The sequence below is a fragment of the Trachurus trachurus genome (genome assembly GCF_905171665.1).
Source record: "Trachurus trachurus genome assembly, chromosome: 8".
Taxonomy (NCBI): Eukaryota; Metazoa; Chordata; class Actinopteri; order Carangiformes; family Carangidae; genus Trachurus; species Trachurus trachurus.
Genome location: NC_139905.1, coordinates 32,175,404 through 32,201,020, shown reverse-complemented (window position 1 = coordinate 32,201,020; position 25,617 = coordinate 32,175,404). Strand labels below are relative to the sequence as shown.

Sequence of the window (25,617 nt, the reverse complement as noted above, 5' to 3'; positions counted from 1 at the left end):
GAGAGAGAGTTTGTTTGTCCTACTGTCCACACGGGAGAGACGCCGCGGCTCCGCCGAGGTGACCACCAGTCCTCTCCCTCGTCCCGCTTGGCTGAAAACGGGCTGTGAGGTGTCCAAACGGGCCTTTATGATCCACAGGGTAATCCACCGGGAAAAATAATCCACTATGCCGCTCTCTCACTCTCCTCCCCTCTCACCACGTCACTTCTCCATTTAAACCCTCGGTCCCACTAATGCACACGCATTACGCACACAACTTACAGCAAAAAAGAAACATTCATTCATTCATTAAAGGTCCGCACGTCCCAGTGCGCAAACCACAAGGATAATTGATCATTTCCCTGGCCTAATACACAATGAAAAAAACCTGGGGAGCAAACCTGAAAATCAACTACCCCAGCTCCAATAGACTATGGCCAGGCAAAACCCAGTGGATCACTACAAGTTGTTGCAACTTTTGGGAATTTACTCCTGGTAAAAAGGCTTACAAACATGGACCAGGACGGCTCCATAATACGCACAAAAATCCAAAGGAAATGAAAGGTAACTTTAAAAAAAATAACAACAGCACGAAGTAGTCAAAATATGTGTTTTACGCATGCCTCTGTGCGTCTGCAGATCAAATTGTCTATAATTAAACTTGGAGCCAGACCCGGCCAGGCTACAGGAGAGATCAAAAATATGCAGGGGTCCAGGACCCCCATGAGAACCACTGATCCTGTTGAACGTACTGTAACCACTGTGATACAATAAAAAAACAACATCACTGATCTGATTCACCGGCGTAGCGGTCCCTCTCTCCATTAACTCTCTAGCTCTCTCGACCACAGCTGCAAACTAAGTAGCACAGTGCCAATAATAATAATAATGCATTCTATAATCGAGATGGGATGTGACAAGGGCGTTGACCAGAGTCAAAGTGCTGTTAGAGGAGAGGATGGGCAGGCAGGGAGGCGGTGATCATTATTAACCTACACATTTAATGACCTTATGTCGGAATGGCGGACGTTTCCAAAAAAGGAAAGTACCGCCATTCCGACAATGGAAACAAAAATTGTCGGAGTGGTGGGACGTTTTCAATTAATGGAAGTGCCGCCATTACGACAATTAGACGTCAATGTCGGAGTGGCGGTATGTCGGAATGACCCGCGGATACCTGTTCCCACAGCCCTATGTTCCCTCAGCCTTATGTTCCCACAGCCCTATGTTCCCTCAGGTTTATGTTGCCTCATTTCTAAGATTTTTCTTATTTCTAAGAATTTTCTCAAAATGAAACTCTAAGTCAAGTCATTTTTATTTTAAAGGGATGATTCAATCCCCCCCCCTGTGGGAACATAGGACTGTGGGAACATAGGCACGCTCCCCCAGGAAGAGATTGCGGTGGCTGTTTTTGCGTCTTTATTTACCACGTCTGAAAACCATGTGCTAACTGATACAACTTTGCCAAAACGTATGCATTCATTGGTTTGATACCTGTCAGAGCCCCATGATGTTACATCTCTGCATTTCCTCACGTCTGGGTCATTCTGTAACAGTTTTTCAGCCGTGTTAAAAGTATTTTACGCGCCGTTACGCACATCTGTCCTGCAGTGCGCTCCTCTCCTCTCCTCTCCAGCACCTGGCTGCTCAGCTCCGTCTCTCAGTCCCGGTCCTGGACTGAGAGACGTCACCGCTGCCTTCACCCGTCTTTGATCCCTCTGGTCAGTGGTCAGAGCGTTTAGACACACCACCGGTCTCACTTCCAGACAATGGGCTTTATGCACATCTCCACTACTTCCTGAACTTAAGGCAGCTCGTTTATTTCCTGTCTTACATTATCGGACAAACTGATTAATCCAGGTGTGTCTGACCATTGTGACTACTCAGACACACCTGGATTAATCAGTTCGTCCAATAATGTAATGTGCTCAACTCACTGCTATTATTCTTTATTCAGATTGGAGGAGTGCAGTTTGTCAGGGGTCAGCTGTATTCCTCTGTTCTTTGCTCTGGAGACCAACCCCCCCCACCTGAGAGAACTGGACCTGAGCTGGAACGACCTGCAGGATTCAGGAATGAAGGTTCTGAGTGGTTTTCTGGAGCGTCCAGAGTGGAGACTGGAGACTCTGAGGTCAGTTCACTGACTGTTACTGTTGTAGATTTTAGATCTTTGATCCACAACTGAACCTGATCTGGGGCCGTATTCACAAAGAATCTTAAGGTTAAAAGTTTTTTTTTTTTATTTAACCTTTATTTAACCAGGCAAGCAAATTAAGAACAAAATTCTTATTTTCAAGTGCAGCCTGAGGGGGAAGGGGGAGGGGAGTGCTAAAAGTGAAACAAGGTTAATAAATTACACAGAAAAATTCTATACAATACAGTAGGCTACATACAATATATCAATATAATCAATAAAATACAATACAATACAATGTAATTAATCAATGGGGCATGACAAGAAGCCTGTTAGCAAGTGCAGGAGCCTGTTAGTAGCTCCTAAGGGCCGAATTTAGGAGCAACTCCTAAAAAAAGTGGGCGTGTCAGTCTTAAATTTAGGACTCCTAGTTTTTTAAAATAAGAGTAATTCACAAAGTCTGTTAGGCATAAAAGTAGCTCCTAAGTCTGGGAGAGCTTAAAAGTCCTCATGAGGACTCCTAACTCAGTAAGACCTATTCACAAAGAATCTGAAATGGCTGCAGCCAGGCAAATGTATGGAGGACTGCGAATTGCTGCAGAGGGGGGTGCTGGAGCACCTGCCCCTTTGCCCTTTGATGCCCAACGTGCCTTTTTGTCGGTGTTTTTTTTTTTTTTTTTTGGGTCATCTACAACATTTTCGCTATAAAACGGGAGTAGTGACGGTGACGAACTGTCCAATATAGGCGTCACAACGGTCGGACCGAGGTAACTGCGACTGCTGCGATGCAGTCATGCTGATGTGAGCCAAAAATATTTTTAAAAAGTTGGTGGGTGCGCTAGACACATTTAGTGCCGCCGGCACTCAACAACCAATCACCGTGTTGAGCGCCTCGAATTCGTGCACGAGAATTGACGTAATCCATAGCAACGGGGCGTCACCAGGGGCGTCACTCTTACTCTGCTCTTAGTGATTTATCCTTAGTAAGAGTAGGACTCAGCGGCTTTGTGAATAGCTTTTAAGAAAAAACTCCTACGTAAAAACTTTTAGTGCGAGTTAGGAGCACTCCTAGCGGTAAGATAAAAGGCTTTGTGAATACGGCCCCTGGTCACTTAAGGCGTGTGTGTGTGTGTGTTGATTGTATAGTCCACACAGACTGATGTGATGTTGTGTTCACTGACATAAGAGTTTTGGAAATGTGAAAAAAGGTTCACAGACACTGTAAAAAACAAATTCTATTTCCTTTTATTCTTTATTCAGATTGAGGAGCTGCAAGTTGTCAGAGATCAGCTGTCCTTATCTGGGGTCAGCTCTGAAGTCCAACCTCTCCCACCTGAGAGAACTGGACCTGAGATACAACAACCTGCAGGATTCAGACCTGAAGGATCTTCGTGCTCTTGTGGAGAGTCCAGACTGTAGACTGGAGATTGTGAGGTCAGTAGAGGGATGGATCAGTCCATGCTGCTCTCATTCCGTTTTGATCAAATTCGGGATATGGTGTTTACATGAACTTAGAGAAACCTGTTTATTCTATATCCCTGTATACATAATGTGGTGGCAAAAAATGTTGTTCCTTCACCAAAGTATTTAAAAAAGGATAACTGGACACGTCAGCTGTCTTTCTTGAGTTTTAATAAAAGGCATTCATGAATGGAGTCACACAACACAACTGAACAGGGATACAGTCAGTGAGTGAGTGAGCTGAAGAGGCTCACCCGGGCGCTATCTTTATAGTTCCCAAAACACATTTGAACAACAGACAAAATATATGGCTGTGATAGCTGTGCCTGGCTTCACCGCCAGGACACAACTCCCCTTGTAAATTAACACAGAGCACCGGTCTGACCTGCTCTGTGTGGATTCAGTGATTTTGTGTCTGGTGTATGTCACACAGGTAAAAGGAAAGGATTAGCTGAGTACCACTTTCCACAAAGTGAAAGGAAGTTCACTTAGTTAACATGGTTATACAACCCTTGTAAAGCATACAATGGGTTACACCAAAATTTCCCATTACATTCCACCCTTTTTAGCATTTTGATGCTAAACCATAATAATAGGAAATTTTGTAATTATCTACCCCATGTTCTCTGTTTCCCTGCCCCGCACCAGCCAAACACTAGCGCACCCAGTCTCCAACTTTCGAGTTTAAAGACCCCGGGCAGAGAAACACAGTCCACAGGAAACAGAGGAGCCAAAATCCCCCCCTCACTTGACAAGAGGGGGGCAAAAGACTCATCCGTCTAGCTGCACTCAACCTAAGAAAGGGGAAAAGCCTCTGGTATAACGAGGAAAAAATCCCATATTCTACTACATAACTAATCTACTTCAAATAATATGTGGAAAGATAAATCAAAGTAACAAATGGTATGATTAGATAAGACACAAAGTTATCAAAAGGTATAAAACTGAAGTGTTTTGGAAATTACCCCTGTAGCATTGACGTAGTCATATGAAAAAACAGGAAAAAACAAAAAACACTATCATATGAAAATCAAAATCATCATTTCAAATGAATCATATTCATTGACAAAATCTCACTGTAAAAGATAAGCAAAGAAACATCAAAAATCACACCTCTAGTAATGCATGTGAATTAAAACATGGTGTTCTATGATGAACCTAACTCAAACATTTTTAAGAATCAGCTCATTACTAAACATCACTCAATGCAGAAAAAGAGATATAAATGAATAAACTGAAAATATAAAAAAACTTAAAGGAGCTCATCCTGATCCACATACGGGGGATTCCACTCCTCTTCAATCTCTTCCATCTGCACAAACCGTTCAGTAGCAGACGAGATCATTGACGTCACCAATGATCTGACTAGTGGCACAACACAACACAGGACAACACTCAGACCTACAAGGACAGCCAGGACCGGGGCAAACAAATGCAACAGTGTAGTCTGCCACCCGGTAGATGGAGCCCAAGACCACCAACCATTACCTGCGTTCTCTTCCGTGTCTCGGCTCTTCTGCAAATGCAACAAATCATTCAGGTGTGCAACAACATGGGTCATATTATCAGATATGTCAGGAATATAAGTACAGCAATCAGTACCCACAACATGACAACCCCCCCCCCTGGTTTGCTAACACCATGTCCATGGCCACCCTGTTCTGCAGAGCCACATTGCTGAGGCCCTGCACAGCCGGTGTGAGTGTCCCAAAACCTGTGTCCACTGTGCCAGTGAGATCTTCCAAGTCCAGAGAAATGTCATTGATCTTAAATGCATTGTCAGTTGCACCACAGCCAGGCAGGAGAGCACCAAAGATCTTCTCCACAGTGCTGACTCGTTCATGCACTGTGTCAGTGTCTCTCCTGGCCCGGTGTGGTGGGTAGTAGTGGTCATAGTTAGTGTGGAAGTGATTCAGGTCAGGCACAATCCTGACAGCTGGTAACAGTTTAGCTAAATAGCAAGTTCCACACCAACCAGGTCGCAAAGCCTGGTAGACATGTTTTCCACACACCCAGACATGATGTCTGAGTGATCCATAGCCATCGGTGGATGGCATGTAGACGATGGGGTTGTCGATACCAGTGCGATTCAGACTGGTGGTACCTGTGAGATTCAAAGCACCAACATATGACATGTCTCCTTTGCAATCGTTCATGTTGTCATCCCACAATACCCCACATGTCGCCGCCACAGTTTGCACACATACTGATTCTCCCAGGAAGTGATCTCTGGGGGAAGCACAGTGACGTGTGAAGCATTCTGCACCTTTGTGACGGGTGGGATTTGTGGTCAGCAGGGAGTGATAGGCTCCCTCCTGCACTTTTCTGGAAACATTCCAGAAGCGAATTTGTGACCCCTCGTAATTCACAACACTCACGTTGATCTTCAACAGCTCCTCTGTGAGGTTGTGAAACACGCGCTCTGGGCCGTGGTCTCCCTGGGTGAAAGCAATCATCGCCCCTAAAGTTTCAGAAACATTTAGAGGATGGGATTGCAGTGGCAATGAATTACCCATTTCATGTGGCAGGGCAGCGCAGACGTAGCAGCTCTCGTTGGTCAGCTTCCTCGCTGCAGCTGTCATCACTGCCTTGTATCCAACGTTGTCCTCCCGTCTCGATGTTGTGTTACCTGTGGTAACAGCAGATCTCCTCACCAGCCGGTGAGGTGTGTGGTGTAGGTGTAGATCCGTGATCTGGGTGAGGTGAATCCGTCATGCTGTTGTTGCTCGTCCCGCGGTTGAAGATCACTTTCAGTAACAGCACCGACAGCCCCGTTGTGATGGAGATGACCAGCAGGAAGCTGGTCGCCACCCTTAGGCCGCACCCGAGCTGCTTACAGGGATGTCATGGACGTTGACCAGAATGTAGTCGCCTGACCTGAGGTCGCACAGCTTTGTCTCTGCTGGCTCCTGCAGGGCAACCTTCACCTGTTGGTAAAATTTACTTACAAAAAAAACAAACAACAAGGAAAAGCAAACAACAACTAGAATGCACCATACCATATCATTCATCCTCACACTGGCCAGTGATTTCATACATACTTCAATCATTCAATCATTCCCCCTTTTGACACGTGGTTCAACCCATGTGTCAACTTCACACACTGTGGAGATAACGTAAACAAGGGAGAGGGAGAGGCTCATATCAACAAGTTGGCTATCTCAGTGGTAGCCACAACTGTGGGGATGGAACGGGGGGTGTTAGAGAAAAACAACGGACATATAATTCGTGAGACAAAAGTAGCCTTGAAGCCTTGAAGCTGCGAGTGCAGCTGCATCTGTCCTGGGAACACCTAGAGAGAAAATGTCAATGTTGTCAATGTGAACTTTCGCACAGAAATTTGTTATGTTGGTACCAGCAGTTCAACCAAAAAATAATAAAAAAAACACCAATTAATGCTGATCATTTAGGTTTTCCTGTTGAAGTCGTCTCCATCCACCCAAATATGTCCAACGTCCTGAAAATTGACAATCTACAACAACAAAAATACTGAGTAGAGTATCCTTTAACTTTGGCCTGTGGGAGTAAACAGACATTATGATGGCCACATGGTCATGTGGCTTTCCATCTTCAACTGTTGGCAGGAGAGTAACAGGGTTAAAACAGTACTTGTCAGAAATCATAATCCCACCCTTCTCGTCAACAGTTATGGTCAAAAGTCATGAGCAGTCAGGTAGTCCAAGTGTCGGAGGTATTTATACTACTACCTTAAAGTCACTGAAAAAACGTTCGTCAGCCTCCACAGTCGTCAGTGTCATCTAAAGCCAGGAACACACCGCCACGACGCTTCCTGACGCGTCCCGACGCCGACGGCTTTGGCCGACGAGTCTGTCGCCTCTCGTCGGGAGAAAGGAAAAAGTGAAACACACCGCCCCGACTGCCGACCAGAGCGACTGAGTGGCGAGGACTCCCCCATAGAAATACAGACCAATACAGACCAGGGGCAGCTCTGCTCACTGTTCATTCAAACAAAGCCACTGCCACAGTTAATTTCATCAATGAGACCAACATTTATCTCCCCAAAACAATTTAACCAGCCACGTTTTAACAGCGCTAAAGCCGAAATTAAAACTGTTTTTAGCAGCTTACTGCTGTGGCTCGGTTGCCGCGAATTGGCGATAGCCGATGCTAATTTCTGTTAGCCCGTCTATGGTGTTTTACATTACACGTTAGCATTAAGCTAGCGGGCTTTATATGCTTAGTTGTGAGCTGTGTGTGTTTTGAACGTTGTTTCAAACTATGTGGGTTTGATTGAACATCTTTGATGTTTAAATATATATAGCCGCTTAATATATTGCTTTACTCCTCTTTTTATTTTGTATACCATTTTTACTGTAGCACAGGCTAGGACACCGTTTGTTTACTGTGGTCACTTCCGTCCCTCCCACACACCGCACTGATTCGCTTAGGGCACCGCCAATCAGAATCGCCATAGCTAGCACACAGCCAATCAGAGTACCCGACGAGTCTACTCTCCCGACGGCCGACGAGTCCCGACTGAGCATGTTCAATCGGCCCCGACGAGATCCGACAAGACCCGAGGCTCCACGACGGAGAGGAACACACCAAACAGACGAGCTGCCGACGGTGTCCGACGAGGCCAGACGCCCGACGGTCGGCTCGGTGTGTCCCTGGCTTAAGTGACAGGGTCTGAGCTTTTAGGCCTTTCCCATGAGCAATTGCTGCTAATGGTGCCTAAATTACTGCACATTGAACAACCCATTTTCTGCTTGCTTGCCATGGCCAAAGAAAATCATAATACCTGTTTCTTTAAAAGGTTTGGAGATTCTCCGAATTGAAATTTTCTTTTTGAATGAGAGGGATTTTTCCTCTGCTGAGACCACGTGACCCAAAATGTGACCTCTGTGGCATCAAACTGCAGTTTGGACAGGCTGGCCTAGTGCCCCTGTACAGCCAGGTGGGTGAAAAGAGCCAGAGGAGCTTTAATGCATCTCTCTCTGGTCTCACTTGCAATCCAAATACCATCAACATTCTGCAACCAAAACGCTCCCCTCTGGCCGCCCCAGAGTCTCCAGTCTGTCCCTCAGAGCAAAGTTATGAATCGTTGAAGATTCACACTAACCCTCATGCAAAACGAGCGAACGCATACAGCGTCTCACCAAAAACCACAAGGCAAAACCAAAATTGACTGTCAAACTACATAAAAGCGTTTGAAAAATCAACAACAAAAAAAACATTTACTATTTGTTGAAATTCAAAACAAAATAGTGTACGGATTCTGTACCATCGGCGCCCTGGCCTGCACAGCAACATTTACAGCCTGCAGGCCCTGCACAAATCTTTACTCCACAGGCTCGCCCTAAGGTCGAATCTTATGCACCAGCAAAATGGGGGTTCTCACTGGAGAACCAGCACATGGCACAATCACACCAGCTTTCAACAAAGCATCATACACAGGCCTACTGCCTTCAACTGCTTCATGTCTGAGAGGATACTGGTTACAACAGGGACAAAACAGTGTGATTTAATTGTTTTTTAATCAGAACTTCATGCTTACTTTTAGCCCAGAGATGACTGAGAATATCTTTTAATTCTGAGATCTCTTCAACAGATTTAAACAGTTTTCTTGTCAATGTGAAAATTGGGATAGTCAAAGAAAAATATGATCTCATCCTCAACTTCAACATCATTATTCAACAATTTGCAATTTGCCCTCAGGACTTCTTTAAAGTGCACCTGAGGATCAGCTGTAGCCTTCTAGTTTGAGGAAGCATTTAGCTTCTGTACTCAATTATCCAAGTTTGTACATGCAGGATTCACCAATGAGATGTGTGGTTCAGATTGTTGAGGCAATACATTTAACATTATCTCAGAATAACCTATTTGAATTCAAACAATCCCCGTCTAGCATTATTTCATCAGTGATACTCCTACTGTCATAATAGGAGTGTATGTGTGTACTGCAGCGCGGGCATGTGACGTCAATGTGTGTGTGTGTGCTCAGAGCTGCAGCACAACAGAGCAGGGGGAGAGTTACTTTCCCCCGTAACATGATTTGTGTGTCGGGGTGGTGGAAAAGCATTGATAGTTTTCTACCCTTATGTCACTTATACCCCGTCTAGTGTACACATCAAAGATAACCCTAACAAACAAATAAAATCATTTTTCATCAATTTAAAACTGGACTTCTGTCAAAGTTAAACAATGAGTGTTTGAAAATTTTTCCCAAATTAGGATCAAATGCATTTTAGTGGAGCTGTGTATCTTAAAAAAAAAAAAAAAAATCAAAGAAAAATGTCCCACCCACACCAACTGTCTACTAATATGTGTTGCTGAATTTAAGCTATTTCTCATGAAATTCACAGCTGCTTAACTAGAATCAGTGTCAGTATCAGTGTTACGGCGTGCAGCATGTGTCTGTGTATCAGTGTGTGTGTTAGTGTAGGTGTTCTCACGTGTTTCCAATGTGCTCCCAGCTGCCGGCCCAGTGTCTCCACCAGACCCGTCCCGGGCTCTCACTTCCACCATATAGTAGTGAGTCCCAATTCACCTCCTCCCTGGGCTTACGGCAATTCCGCACCCAGTGTCCTTTCTTCCCACACCGAAAACAACGGTTCCCGTTTCCTTCGTCACGGCTCGCTGCTCCGCGGCCACGGCCTCTGTTTTGCCATCTGCGTCTGCCGTGGTCGCGGTTACGTTCTTTCTCTTTCTTCTGTTGCTGGGCTTGAACTGCTTGAATCGCAGCCAGCGATGCCATGATTTTACTTGCTTTTTTATCTGCTGCCCTTTTCTCAGCCCTCAACTTTGTCTCCTTGGCCTTTTTAAAGTCCACTGTCCATGGCCTCAGGTACACTAGTTGTACTTGCCCATCTCCCGCGGCCACTTCAATCATGGGCGCTGTCACGTGTCCCTCTGCTCCTGGTTCGGCCGTGGCCGAGTCTGTGATTTTCTTGAAACCCAGGCCCGACCGCGTTGCGGAGCTGAGGTTGTACGGTGGGGGACTCAGACTCAGGTTTCTGAGTGTTTCTTGTAGCGTGGCATATACGTTTGCCAGATCTGGTGATGTGGTTAAAGATGCAGATGGAGATAGGGGTGATGAGTGGAGTTGTGGAAGCTGAGGTCGAGGGCCAGGTGCAGGCTGAATTTCAGGTGGAGGTGGAGGTTGGTGTTGCTGTGGCTGTCGAGGTGCAGGTGGAGCAGAGTCCAGGTCCGGATCCAGCTTCAGACACTGGGGCACGGTCCTGTTGGAGCCCTGCCTACGCTCTGCTTCATGCATCCACATGTCAAAAGCTTTCCAGTCTATCTCAATTTCCTTTTCTTTTTTATCTTTACTATTTAGTTGCTCTTCCGCCATTATCTGTAATCTCATGTGTAGGAACTCTAGCTGTTTATCGCTGAGGCTTCCTGTTTTTGGAAATTTTAATTCTCTGACCCACAGATCTAATTGGGCTATGGCTTCCTTCCCATAGTTAGTCATCATGTACTTTACATTTGGGGCCTCATAATCTGGTTCCTCGGATGGATTACCTCCAGAGGGTTTACTATTTTCTGCTCCCATGATTATATTCTCTCAGACGTTTGCAATTTTATTTAAGAGAAATCAAATTTAGATTTTACTCTTTTACTCACTATTACTCCTTTAATAGTAATAAGAAAAATGTCACTATTAAATTATGATTTTGTTTTAACCAGGCAAATTTAGGTTACTTCTCTTTAATTACTAATTAATTTACCATGAAAATAGTACTACTAAATTTGGATTTTTATTTTATTTTCATTAAACAGATTTCAACTTTAATTTACTCTTATTTTTTCAGACAGTCAAAATTGTTAAGCTGACCTAAAACAGACAAACAAATAAACTTCTAAGTCTAGTGGTCTCGAACCACAGGAATAAGGACTTGAACTTTATTTTTATTTTTTATTTTACTGCTAAGTCTAGTGGCCTCAAACCACTAGAATAAGGCCTCAAACCTTATTTTTATTTTTTAAACTTCTATGTCTAGTGGCCTCAAACCCCTAGAATAAAGCCTTGAACCTTATTTTTTCCTTTTAATCTAGTGGCCTCAAACCCCTAGAATAAGGCCTTGAACCTTATTATTAGGAAAAGCCTGCCCTCTCAAACACCGTATCCCATCCTTCCGCTGGGAGAGATATGGTGCCCGGCACGTCTGCCGACTCTACTTTTAAATAGTAGGCAGAGAGGCAAACTTGCGCAATTTGGCCTTTTTCTTTTTTCAAAACTCACCAGAAAGAAGCAGCGAGGTGTTTTCCGTAGCCACCGAGTTCGTTGGACCCCAACAGTGAGGGGACTCTCAGTCCTCCAGACGTTAGGCCCTCTTCTCAACCTTCTTTTGTGGGGGAGTTTGAGGTTTTCCAAGAGCCCAAGCCCTTGTCGTGCACACTCTAAACACCTTTGGTCCAGAACCAAAAAATCCGCTCACAGATGGGGTCCCTTCGTGGTCGCCAGATTGTGGTGGCAAAAAATGTTGTTCCTTCACCAAAGTATTTAAAAAAGGATAACTGGACACGTCAGCTGTCTTTCTTGAGTTTTAATAAAAGGCATTCATGAATGGAGTCACACAACACAACTGAACAGGGATACAGTCAGTGAGTGAGTGAGCTGAAGAGGGCGCTATCTTTATAGTTCCCAAAACACATTTGAACAACAGACAAAATATATGGCTGTGATAGCTGTGCCTGGCTTCACCGCCAGGACACAACTCCCCTTGTAAATTAACACAGAGCACCGTCTGACCTTTAAAGGGGACCTATTATGCTTTTCCAGCTTTTCAGACTTTTATATATGTTTAAAATGTTGGATAATGGTTCTAGAGGCCGTGGAAGTGTCATATCCTGAGGTTAATGCATTTGGAGGTAAACCCTGCTAGATAATTGGGATTTCTCTGCACACCTGTTACACTCGGTTGCGCTGAGTTTTTTTTTGACATGAGCTCGCGTCTACGTCGATGCGTGCCGGACTCCCCTACATGGTCATGCCGAGGTGTCTGCTCCAGCCGGCCCCGCCTCCTCCCATGCTGCTCTGTTGTGCCTGGTGTCACAGCGGAGAGCGGAGCGGACTACTTCCTGCTTCTTCCCTGCATGTTTTATCGCTGTCGCGCCACTTTACTAAGTTTTATTTAGGCGTTTACGCCAACGTTTCATGTAAGTGAAGCTGTACCTGTGTGAGCAGCGACGTACCGCCGGGGCGACGTTGTTCGCCGGACCGACGTAACGCTGGACCGCCGGAGCACCGGAGCTCCGCAGCTGCAGCGGTTCCTCACACAGGCAGAGCCCGTCTGCAGGCCTCCTTGGCCGGGCAGGCGCCCGTGCTCATCGCGGTAGAGAAAACCATCGCTAATAAACATACCCGCAGGTTTTTTAGACGTTTACCGCCGTGTGGTTAGTCTATTTAGTAGAATGTTGGTCTCATTGATGAAATCTTGTGGCAGTTGAATTAGTTTGAATGAAAAGTGAAGCTGTGAGAAGGAGGAGGAGAGAGAGGAGCAGTGCTGCGGAGCTCTGTAGTCTATGTGCACAAATCACCACATTTACATCAATAAATAACTGTTTTACAATGAACTGACCAGTCTGCATATATTTTTAATTTATTTTATATATTTATTTTTGCATTTTTATATTACATGTTACATGGTTACAGTAGCCTACATGGCAAAGACTACTCCATACTATCTTTGGTTAGGGTGAGACTAGGTCATGGGCACATTTCATTACACAATGTAGACTGGTCAGATGCAGACTGGAGATCTGGCAATTTGCCTACTGCAGATTTAGCTTTTGTTTGCATACTACATTTTGGCCAAATCAGTATAGGTACTAGTAGTAGACATCGTCATGGTAACACCAGTGTTAATTTCGTCAGACGAGACTAGACGAAAAATATTCGTCAACGATGGTTTTTTTCATGACGAAGACGAGACGAAATCAATGCCCTTAAACACTGACTGTGACGAAATTTACACGCATTTTTTGTTGACGAAAAAAGACGAGACGAAATCTACTTAATCAAATAAAAACTTAATAAAATGTCTCTTTCTTTTTTCGTCACAGACTTTTAAATTAGCTACAATCCAAAAAGTGCCTTCACTGGATGCATGTCATGTTTTTCTCCTCCTGCGCTGCTGCCAGGGGTGTGTGTGTGTGTGCCTGAGTGAGGAACAAACACACACACTGCTATGTGCGGCGGCTACAAACTGGTTATGGGGGGCGGGGGGTGCATGGCCATTGCAGGGGGGGTGCGGGCGCTGTAAACCGGCAGCGGAATCGCTGCGAAGCTCCGAGCAACGGAGATCATGTGCGAGCCGGAGCCCTCCCGTTCACATCATTACATTTGTCAATCGCCGTGTTTTATTTTGAAAATTAACCGGATTCTCTCGTTGTTTCTTTGTGCGACTTCCTGCCCAGCTTGACAGGATCGCACGGGGCTGCGCCGCGGCGCTGCTGCTGTGAACGACACAACCGTTAACATCAAAGGGCTCCGCTTCGCGGCTACTCGCGGCGCTTCTGCGGCTGGTGTGTCCCTGGCGTAGAGCGTCTCCGTGGTGGTCGGTCGCTTCTGCGCTGTGTGTGTGTGTGTGTGTGTGTGTGTGTGTGTGTGTGTGTGTGTGTGTGTGTGTGTGTGTGTGTGTGTGTTCATCTCTGTTTAGATAGGCTACTGACAAATAGCCTACATAAACGCACACACAAGCTGGAAAGTTGGCTCATCTGACAGCTGCCTGTCAATATTGGTTTGAGTAGTTGTGATTAACATTAGCCTACTGTCAATCTGCTTTCAAAGACTAAAAAAAGACTATTGACTTAAACTAGACTAAAATACTTTGGATTTTCTTTGACTAAAACTAGACTAAAATGCCAAGACTTTTCGTCGACTAAATGTGACTAAACAAAAAAGAATACAAGCTGACTAAATATGACTAAAACTTATAAGGGCATTTGACACAAGACTAAGACTAAAACTAAATTGAAAAATAGCTGACAAAATTAACACTGGGTAACACAATGCTGAGGGAGTGGTTCATTTGCATTTAAAGGGAGGGGCCACTGAAACAGACCGTTTTGCACAGCCCTGTTTTTGAGAATGCTGTGATGTTTGATCTTTGGGGTATTTTGACCGAAGCACGTCACAGACATGTCTTTCAGACACCCAGGAACTATTTTAGTTTGTGCAAAAAGGAGCATAATAGGTCCCCTTTAACCTGCTCTGTGTGGATTCAGTGATTTTGTGTCTGGTGTATGTCACACAGGTAAAAGGAAAGGATTAGCTGAGTACCACTTTCCACAAAGTGAAAGGAAGTTCACTTAGTTAACATGGTTATACAACCCTTGTAAAGCATACAATGGGTTACACCAAAATTTCCCATTACAATAAACACCAGTATTCCGGTTTCTGATTACTGCGTCTTATGTGCACATGCGTGTTTCATGTTTATTGTTTACAACAGGAAGCGCAACAAACTGGAAAAATCTACAAATCAGAAAATTTACAAATTAAAAATGCTGCCATGTTATATAACACAATAAAAGAAAAAAATAAATAATGCAATCTGATCGGTTCATTGTAAAACATTAATTTATTGATGTAAATGTGGTGATTTCTGTACGTAGGATACAGAGCCCCCAGGCAGCGCTGCTCTTCTGTCCAATACACACATGAAGCTTCACTTTTCATTCAAACAAACTACTGCGACTGCCACAATTGTTAGATTTATATATATATATATATATATATGAAGAGTTCTTTTGCAAAAGCAGATAAGTGCCATTTTGAAAAAAATGAGCTGAGGCTTTGTAATTATTCTTTGCAAAGTGTTCTTTTCAATAAAACTTTATTTTTTTGAGATATGTCTGTTTTGTTACATCTCAAAGTCACTCAACTTTGGTTTAACTGATATCACCTTATGTAAATAAAAAATTAAAAATGAAGATTCTGGAATTTTTTAAAAACGGAGTTATCTGCTTTTGCAAATGAACTCTTCATATATATATATATATATATATATATATATATATATATATACTATATACACATGTTGATTTAGATATTCTACACATACAGCTGAACATGAGTACAGCAGGACATGTAGACACACCAGCACTCACAAACATTTGGCTCGCACTGCTTCCTCTAGGCACATTGAGCAGCATCCTCAGGCCATCATGATGTGCCACCTTGAGTCTCTGCATGGAGCTCCTTTTGTAATGCCGCCACAAGTGGGCAGTATACATTGGGGTGCAGAAAGTTTTAAAAAGAGTGATCTTGACAGGCAACAAGCACATACTACCGTAAATTCCGGACTATTAACTCATTGAGTGCCGCGCTCCTTTCCAAAGTTTTAGTCAAGTGTACCGGCAATTTAGACCATTTTTGACGATTTTTGTAGAGCCACAGTGTATTCTATATTATTGCCACCAACACATACTGTGGCTCAATTGAAAGGTTTAACTTAATGCGTCAAGTGGCCACAAACCGTTTGTTTCTACGTGCCTCCGTTCCTGAGAAAAGTCAAGCTAAACATGGCTGGGTTTCACCAAAATCCCTCCTTTTTTTCTAGAAAAGGAGATAGAGCGTCTTTTATGAAAGGTGCGCTGTTTGTGTCTGTCGCTCTTCTGACACTCGCATTTCTGGATCAAAGGGCTCGTATAAGATAAATATATACAACAATGGTTGTTCTATTCACAAAACCACCAGCGGGGGCGGGGGGGGGGCGCCACTAAACAACAATAACACAGACGCACCGTGCCGTGTCACAGCTTCTCCCCGCGGAACGTGAGGGTCAGTCGGCCACCGCGGCTCGGGAAGACCGGTCCCGCCGGTGGTCGCGGTCCTTCTGTGGTACGGGTCGGTGATGCCGGTCTGCTTTGGCCCAGAGACCATCAGATTTTACCGCGGGAGGACTTTGGGGAGGACACGGTGTTGCTCCAGCTGAAGATCGGGCGGACTGTCGGCTGAGAGCTTCCTGTTTCTGCTCCGAGCAGCTCGAGCAGCTGGAGCAGCAGCGCGGGTGAGAGCAGAGCAGCTGCGCTGCATCTGCATGCAGAACTCGTTTGCAGAAGCCGAGTTATGATAAAAACTTCCAGATCATGAGCTGTCATGTGACTTTGATCGTCATCTATTTCAGTTCTCCTCGTCGTAGAGTCCCCAAATTTACATATAATGTGTATTAACTCATTGAGTGCCAACCACGTAATTTCTCGTTTTTCGTTCCCATGCGTTGAGTGCCAAAAACGTAATTTTACGTTTTTTGCTTTTTTTTTTAATTATGAAAATAGACACTTTAATACACATTATATGTAAATTTGGGGACTCTACGACGAGGAGAACTGAAATAGATGACGATCAAAGTCACATGACAGCTCATGATCTGGAAGTTTTTATCATAACTCGGCTTCTGCAAACGAGTTCTGCATGCAGATGCAGCGCAGATGCTCCGCTGCTGCTCTGCTCTCACCCGCGCTGCTGCAGCAGCTGCTCGAGCTGCTCGGAGCAGAAACAGGAAGCTCTCAGCCGACAGTCCGCCCGGTCTTCAGCTGGAGCAACACCGTGTCCTCCCCAAAGTCCTCCCGCGGTAAAATCTGATGGTCTCTGGGCCAAAGCAGACCGCCGTCACCGACCCGTACCACAGAAGGACCGCAACCACCGGCGGGACCGGTCTTCCCGAGCCGCGGTGGCCGACAGACCCTCACTTTCCGCGGCGAGAAGCTGTGACACGGCACGGTGCGTCTGTGTTATTGTTGTTTAGTGGCGCCCCCCCCGCCCCCGCTGGTGGTTTTGTGAATAGAACAACCATTGTTGTATATATTTATCTTATACGAGCCCTTTGATCCAGAAATGCGAGTGTGAGAAGAGCGACAGACACAAACAGCGCACCTTTCATAAAAGACGCTCTATCTCCTTTTCTAGAAAAAAAGGAGGGATTTTGGTGAAACCCAGCCATGTTTAGCTTGACTTTTCTCAGGAACGGAGGCACGTAGAAACAAACGGTTTGTGGCCACTTGAAGCATTAAGTTAAACCTTTCAATTGAGCTACAGTATGTGTTGGTGGCAATAATATAGAATACACTGTGGCTCTACATAAAAAGTCAAAAATGGTCTAAATTGCCGGTACACTTGACTAAAACTTTGGAAAGGAGCGCGGCACTCAATGAGTTAAAGTGTCTATTTTCATAATTTTAAAAAAAAGCAAAAAACGTAAAATTACGTTTTTGGCACTCAACGCATGGGAACGAAAAACGAGAAATTACGTGGTTGGCACTCAATGAGTTAAGCACACCTGAATATAAGCCGCACCAGCTAAATTTGAAAAGAAAATAGATGTTGTACATATATAGGCCGCACCTGAATATAAGCCGCAGGTTTTTCATGTTGTAACATGAGACACAGAAAGACAGTACACGGAAGATGTGTGGAACTATACAAGTCCGCTTGCTTTTCCGCAGTTTTGGTTACGCTCCTAGCCATGTGCATTTGTTGACAACGAAGCCGGCGAAAAATCAATAAATGGAGCGGTGGATAACGTTACATAACATACGATGTTACGCGTGTGTGTTTGTGTAGTACCGTCATGAACAAAAGATTATGGGTTATGGAGCACGTTAGTGTTGCGGTGTGCAGACGAGAGCTGGGACACGGGGCAACGACCAGGTGCTGTAGTGATGTTGCAAGGTTGGTTTTCAGCCGTGAGACGCCAGGTGAAGACAGAGAGCCTCCGTTCTCACTCGTAACAAGTCATGTAGCGAGTTAAACCATCACAATTACTCCGGAGGCACCAACACGGCATCAACACAGCACCAACAGACAGTAACATGCCTGGTTAGAAAATAAAACTCTGCACCAAAACGCAAAACCAGTGTCTTCTTCGGCGCATAATCTTTCCCCACTTGTCTGTCTCACTACTAGCGCTTCCTGCTAGAGCGCCTCCCGGAGGCCGTTGGCCAGTAAAATTCTATAAATTAGCCGCATCATTGTACAGGCCGCAGGGTTCAAAGCTTGAGAAAAAAGTAGCGGCTTACAGTCCGGAAATTACGGTAAATTTTCTCTTCAGCATATTAGAGAGAGATTTTGATTTTTAAAACCAAACTTTAATTATCAGTCCATACTATGTCACACAACTCTATCAAATTCAATCACACAATTGCGACAGAGCAAACCAGGACATAATCAACTGAGCAAATGACAACATCAGAAAAAGACTCAGAAACTCAGGACCAGTGAGTCCTCCTGGACCGAACACAAAACACCATTCACAGCCCAGGTCTTCACAAAACCCTCTATCTGGTCAGTCAACCTGTAGAAGCTGAACTCCACCCTCAGCCGAGCTGCCAGCATCCCCGTTACCATAGCCACCACCTCCTGTGACCCCTGACCCCTCACCCTGTTCTTCCTTGTCTTCCAGGTGACTAGCTTTGATAACCCTGAGATGTAGTTGATGAGTGTGTGTGATGCCTTCTTGTTTGCGGAGTAGCGTGGCCCATAGATGTATAAACAGAAAGTGAAGTGCTCCCCTAACCCCTGCACCCAGCCCTGCAGCAGCCTGAACAGAGGCTCCAGTCTGGGACACTGGACAAACAGGTGTTGTAATGTCTCAGTTTCAGAGCAGAAGGAGCAGCTGACCCCCGTGCTAGGATCAAGGTGTGCCAGATACCTGTTTGTAGCTATGGCCCCATGTACAATCCTCCACTGGAGGTCGCCCGTCCGTTTTTCAACGGGGGGTTTGTACAGGGACCGCCAACAACCTCCTGGAGAAGAGCCCCTGCCAAAAAACTCAGTCCACCTCGACACCTTCAACTCGGCCAGAGAGCGCAGGCCTGCCACCTTCAGGACGATGTTGTACGCCTCCTTTCTCCCCAGAGACTCCAGGTCTCCCAGCTGTGGGGTCCTCAGAGAAAGCAGGAGGTCCTCCTCCTCACGCCACTGGCCAACCGCAGGAGCAACCATCAGGGCAGGAAACACATACTCATGCTGCTCATCCCACTGGTCCAGAACAGTCCGGCCCTTCACAAACCCCCTAAGAACCTCCGGCAGGGACCCACAGACCTCTGCCACCAGCCTGTGCAGCACTCTGCTGGACCTAATGCTGAGTCGCTCCGCCAGGTGGGGGATGGAGGTCCTTAGGAGGTGACCCAGCTTCAGGCAGCCGGCCTCCCTCAGTCTGATCCTGAGGCTGTCGGAGGACAGGACCCCCGAAGAGATAAAACTGTTCCATAGCAGAGGTTCTTCAAAGAGCCACATCCCAGGTGTTAAAACAGCCTTCCGCTGGAACGTGAAGACATGCGCCGCCTCGAGCACCGACTGGTAAAACGGTGTCAAACCAGATAAGTCCACTGAGCTGAGCTCAAGCAGAAACAGATGTTTATCATACCCGAGACGACCGGCCTTCCTCAGCAACAAGCAGGCTGTGTCCATCCACGGCAGACCAAAACTGTACAGCAATCTCTGGGCCGTCTGCAGCCTGAAAGCCGCGACCCGTGCCGCGATGTTCACCAGGCCTTGTCCACCCTCCTGTACCGGCAGGTGAAGCACCGCTGCTCTCAGCCAGTGGTGTCCCGACCAGAAGAACTCCACCATCTTCTTCTGGATGGCTTCGACCAGGCCCCTCGGTGGCTGCAAGACTCTCAGCTTGTGCCAAAGGGTCGAGGCAACCAAGTTATTGACAATCAGGACTCTGCCCCTGTAGGAGAGCTGAGGGAGCAACCATTTCCACTTAGACAGTCTGGCACACACTTTCTCCGTCACACCCTCCCAGTTCTTCTTCTGAAACTCCTCACTCCCCAGAAACACCCCCAGCACCTTCATGCCCTGCCTTCCCCAGCTCAGGTTCCCTGGTAACACCGGTGCCCCTGTTTCCCCCCACGACCCCAACTGCAAAGCCTCACTTTCCCCCCCAATTTACCCTTGCTGAAGCAGCTTTGCTAAAAAGATCCAAGGCATGTGTAAGAAAGGACACGTCTCCCTGATTACGAATAAAGACATTAACGTCATCAGCATAGGCCGAAACCACCAGTGGGGGCCGGTGAAGCAACCCCGGCAAACTGATCCCAGACAGCCTAGATCTCAACTTGGCCAGAAGTGGCTCAATGGCCAACGAGTACAACTGACCAGAGAGTGGACACCCCTGCCTAATGCCCCTCTGTACCTGCACTGGACAGCTCAGCCCGCCCCCCACCTTGACCAAACAACAAGCTTCACTATACAACAAACTCAACAGTGAAACAAAACCATCTCCAAAACCAAAAGCTCTTAACGTGGAAAAAAGAAACCTATGATCAACTCGATCAAAAGCTTTCTCCTGATCTAAAGAAATGATACCAGCATCCATGTTATGCAATTTACAAATGTCCAATAAGTCTCTCACAAGAAAAAGATTGTCAGTGATGGTTCTGTCCGGTACACAGTATGACTGGTCCCTGTGGACTATTATTCCCATCACACCCTTGAGTCTGTTTGCAAGCACTTTGGATAAAAGTTTATAGTCAGTGCATAACAAAGCAACCGGTCTCCAGTTCTCCAGCAAAGCTAGGTCGCCTTTCTTAGGCAGCAGTGAGAGGACTGCAAGCCTGCATGATGTTGGTAAGATGCCGGTCTGAGAGGACTCTCGCAGCACCTCACACAGGTCAGTTCAGACACCTCCAAAAATGTTTATAAAAATCCGCCGGGAGTCCGTCCAGTCCAGGAGCCCGACCAGAAGCCATCTGAGCCACAGCAGCGGTGAGCTCCTCCAGAGAGACCTCAGCATCCAGCACCGCTCTGTCCCCAGACGTCAGCTGAGGGAGGTCCTGCAGCAGCTCGTCCACACACTCTCTGGAACAGTCCTCCCTCCTGTAGAGGGCGCTGTAAAAATCCACAGCATGCTGCCTCATCTTCACTGGGTCCGTGGATAAAGAGCCATCAGGGAGGCGGAGACAGACCATCTGCTTGGTCTGCGACACAGACCTCTCCAAATTAAAGAAAAAAGAAGTGGGAGCGTCCATGTCTCTAATATTTATAAAGCGAGACCTGACCAGGGCCCCTTTAACCCTCTCCTGCATGAAAGAACCTAGTTCCTGCTTTTTAAGCTGGAGTCTGCTGCTGTCTGTGCTGCTGCCAGTAAGAACACTGCTCTCCAAATCCCCAATTTCCTTTTCTAGGTCCTTAATGACTCTCCTGACTGTTGCTGTTGAGTGACTTGTGTATTGCTGCCAGAAAACCCTAATGTGAGCCTTTCCCACCTCCCACCATTGACTCAGAGACACAAATTCCCTCTTCCTGTCCCTCCATGTTCCCCAAAAAGTCTGAAAAGTCTGACAGAAAACTTGGTCCTGTAACAGCCTCACATTAAAGTGCCAGTAGGAGCTGCCTCTGGTGGTTGGTGAGCTGTGAAACCCTACAGTAACTAGATGATGGTCAGTGAAACCTACTGGGAGAATATGGCTGCTCAGTAGCCTGTTGCTGTAGCCATGGCTGATGTACAGCCTGTCCAGCCTGGCTGCCCTCACCCTCCCATCGACCACCCTTACCCAGGTATACTGCCTCGCCTGAGGATGTTTGAGCCTCCACACATCCACCAGTCCTGACTCTGAAACCACCCGTGACAATAAAGCTGACGACTGCAGGTGAGGCTCCTCCCCTATCCTGTCTACTGTGAAATCTGTTGTACAATTCCAGTCGCCCCCCATCACCACACATTCACTCTGATCACACTGCTGCAAGAAAACTTTTACTTTCTGGAAAAAGTCCAGTCTGTGTGAGCCCTGGTTCGGAGCATAAATATTTACAAAGCAGAAGGAGATGTCCTGTATTTCTGCTCTGACTGCTACAGCCCTGCCTGTCTCTATCTCTGTGGTGGACAGGATGTGGACGTTCAGCCCTGGAGAAAAGAGGACGGCCACACCGGCAGATAAGTTTGTCCCATGAGACAGGACATACTGCCCCTGCCACCACAAACCCCAGTCTGTCTCATTCCCTACATCACTGTGTGTTTCCTGAAGAAAAACAATATTCAATTTTTTCTGTGTGATCATTTCTGAAATAACCGCCCTCCTCTGTTGACTCCTCCCCCCGTTAATGTTTAAAGAGCCTAACCTCACCTGGTGCATCTTAAACTGAGAGAGAGAGATGGAGACAGGAAAAAGAGACAGTAAGAGAAGGACCACCAGGTGCAACACAAACATCATCATTTTACTTACGAATTTTTCGCTTTTTTGACCCTTTCCCTCTGTTTGCCCTAATCACTTTCCTGAGCCCTGTCAAGTGTTTCTTTAACCGAAAACGTTTCTTCTCATCCAACAAGTCCAAGCCAACAACCCTCTGTAGAGTCGACACACTCCTAATGAACTTCTGAACATCAGGAAAATGATCAGCCACTTTCACAGACTTACCAAAGGTCTCATCGAGGAACAGGTTAATGTCCTCCAGTGTGTACAGATCTCCACCCCCTGACTGGGAATCTGCCACAGAGACACAGTCAGAGTCGGTCTCAAAGTCCATATCCTCATCCCCCTCCACTGCACCTGAGTCTCCGTCTGCAGCAGCCTGACTGTGTTCAGATGAAGCTGTCTGTCTTCATTTTTGGACACAGAGAGAGAGAGAGAGAGAGAGAGAGAGAGAGAGAGAGAGAGAGAGAGAGAGAGAGAGAGAGAGAGAGAGAGAGAGAGAGAGAGAGAGAGAGAGAGAGAGAGAGAGAGAGAGAGAGAGAGAGAGCTTCCATTTTATCCAACGAAGTATTCAGCTCCAGGCCATATTTTATTTTCACCGCGGTCACAACTAGTGTCTCTCCAAAGCTGCGTTAACACCGGACCTGTCACGACTCTGCTAGGAACCCTGAGACAGACACCAACTGAAAAAATAAAATGTTTATTTGAGGTTAGGGAAGTGAGGGACAGGGGGGCGATGGGTTGGAGCGTGGATCCAGGGGGGGGACAGCTGAAGGGGGGCTTGAGGTGATGGCTGGGGTGGCAGGCAGGCAGGCAGGGCAGAGACATGTGGATTGAACGACGATCCGGCAGAGACTGACGGTCGAGGCAGGACTGAAGTGCAGACTGATGAGCTGATGAGAACCAGCTGGCTTGATTGCAGCAGCAGGGCAGGTGTGGAGTGGGAGGCAGGCAGGTCCAGGAGAGGTGACAGAGTGCAAGGGGGAGGGGGAACGAGACAGTGGCTGTGTTCGAAACCGCATACTTCTCCTACTACTCGTACTACTCATACTAACGATTTGAGTATGCAGTATGTTCACACTGCGCAGTATGCGATTTGCAGTAGGCGAGAAGTTCCCGGATGCATACTAGATTCGGCCGAAATGTTGAGTATACATCATGAGGTCACTACTCATACTCAAACTACCCAAGATGCAACGCAAAGTGACGTCAAGGACCGCCTCTTCCTTGCTTTTTTTTTTTTTTTTTTTTCTTTTCTTTATTTAAGTGTTCAAAGTGTACAAAAAGTGTCAAAAACTGACACATAACACAACACGAGAGCTGTTTCATATTCAGAAAGACAATGGATAAAATAAATAAATACAGCAAGGATCTCATTCAAATAAGTAGAAAATGAAGAAAATTAGACAAACAGAAACAAAACAAAAATAAATAAATATTGTCATGTCAATACATAGGTGTGTAATAATCACTGTTAACAAATTCCATTAAATGTCAGGAAGTACAATAAATACCTTTTCATAGTTTTCTAAAAAAGTTGTGTTCTTCTTATTTTTAACTAAGGCTAGGGATTTATAGAGAATTCAATTAAAAAATGTGAAAAGGTTGGTTTGGAGGTTGCAAACTTTTGCTTATGAATAAAGTATTTACCAAATAAAATGAAAAAATTAACTTAATACTGAAGACTCCTGTTCTTCTTATTTTCATAATAACATATAACATCTTTAAGGGAGAAGCAGTATGACATGTTTACATGGGAGAAAATATAAGAACACAAGTCTGACCAAAATTTCATTGTTACATTACATTCAAAAAACAGATGATTTAAAGTTTCTTCAGTATGGCCACAGAAAACACAGGAGCTGTCCAAATCTATAAATTTTGAAATAATCCCCAGTCCAGAGCAAGTATGATGTAGCGAAGACGGCGGGCGGATCTTCGTCTCAGAGCAGGCAAAACTCTCCGGTAAGGCATTTTGAACGGGCAAATTCCGTTAACGGTCGGTCCAAACGGCGTTTCCAAGCTAGCCACAGTGGGGACAGGTTCACTTCCTGTTTATAAAGTAAGAGCACTGACGTCATTGTAACGGCTTTCTTTATGGTCAATTGCAACGGGTGCTTTATTTTGACACAGAAACCGGAAGTACAGTGCTCATTACGGCTGGTTTTACTAACGCCAGAGAAGTCCGACTTCGTCCGACTAAAATTGTAAATAGGTGTTATTTTGTCATTTTTTCAACACCATGGGGATACGAAGTAGTACTTTCTCGCCTGAAAATGTTTCAAATGTTGCTGAAGTTATATATTTACACAGTTTAGAGCTTAAGTGAAATCAGCTTCAGGGCGGCTGATTTCGGCTCGGGCAGGAGCGAAATGCATTGTGGGTTATCATAGTACGCAGCAGTGTGAACGCTCTGCATACTGTATGATCGATTAGTATGTAGTATGGAGTATGGAAGTATGCAGTATGGAAGTATGTAGTATGGAGTATGTGGTTTCGAACACTGTCACAGACAAACAGGTAGAGTAACAAAACAAAACAGACAAACATGCAACCCAAACTGTCATGGCGCTGGCCTCGTGACAGGACCTTTTGTTTTTCGAATAAGCGACGAGTTTACATGTTAAGTCAATGCAAACGAGCGACTGAGCGTTTCATCACTCAGGCGAAAAAACGCTGGGGCTTGGAGCGACGGAGTGTTTTTTCGCTCTGTCGCTCGAGATGAGAAATCCCAACTCTCCGGCCGTCAGTCGCTCGTCGCTCAGCTCTGATTGGATGCCGTAATCCCGGTGGTGCCGGTGTAAACCAGGTGTAAACAGAGACACATGGCAGTGGGCATGACGTCATCAAAGCCAAAATGCGAGTCTGTGGCTCTGTGCCAAATTGACGAGCGAATGCAGCTGAGCGACAGAGCGTTTTTTCGGAGCGATACG

General features: G+C 45.8%; 1 protein-coding gene across 1 annotated transcript in view; it reads left to right on the top strand.

The window, feature by feature from the left end:
• Positions 1–412: 412 nt before the first annotated feature.
• LOC310989755 (NACHT, LRR and PYD domains-containing protein 1-like) overlaps positions 413–25,617 on the top strand; it is a gene marked incomplete at its 5' end in the record, with an annotated part of 43,309 nt that continues 18,104 nt past the window's right edge. The window contains 3 exons of the mRNA XM_083976902.1: positions 413–420; positions 1,937–2,110; positions 3,374–3,547. Of these exons, the coding sequence (XP_083833028.1) occupies positions 413–420; positions 1,937–2,110; positions 3,374–3,547 (356 nt within the window). The remainder of the gene's footprint in view (positions 421–1,936; positions 2,111–3,373; positions 3,548–25,617) is intronic.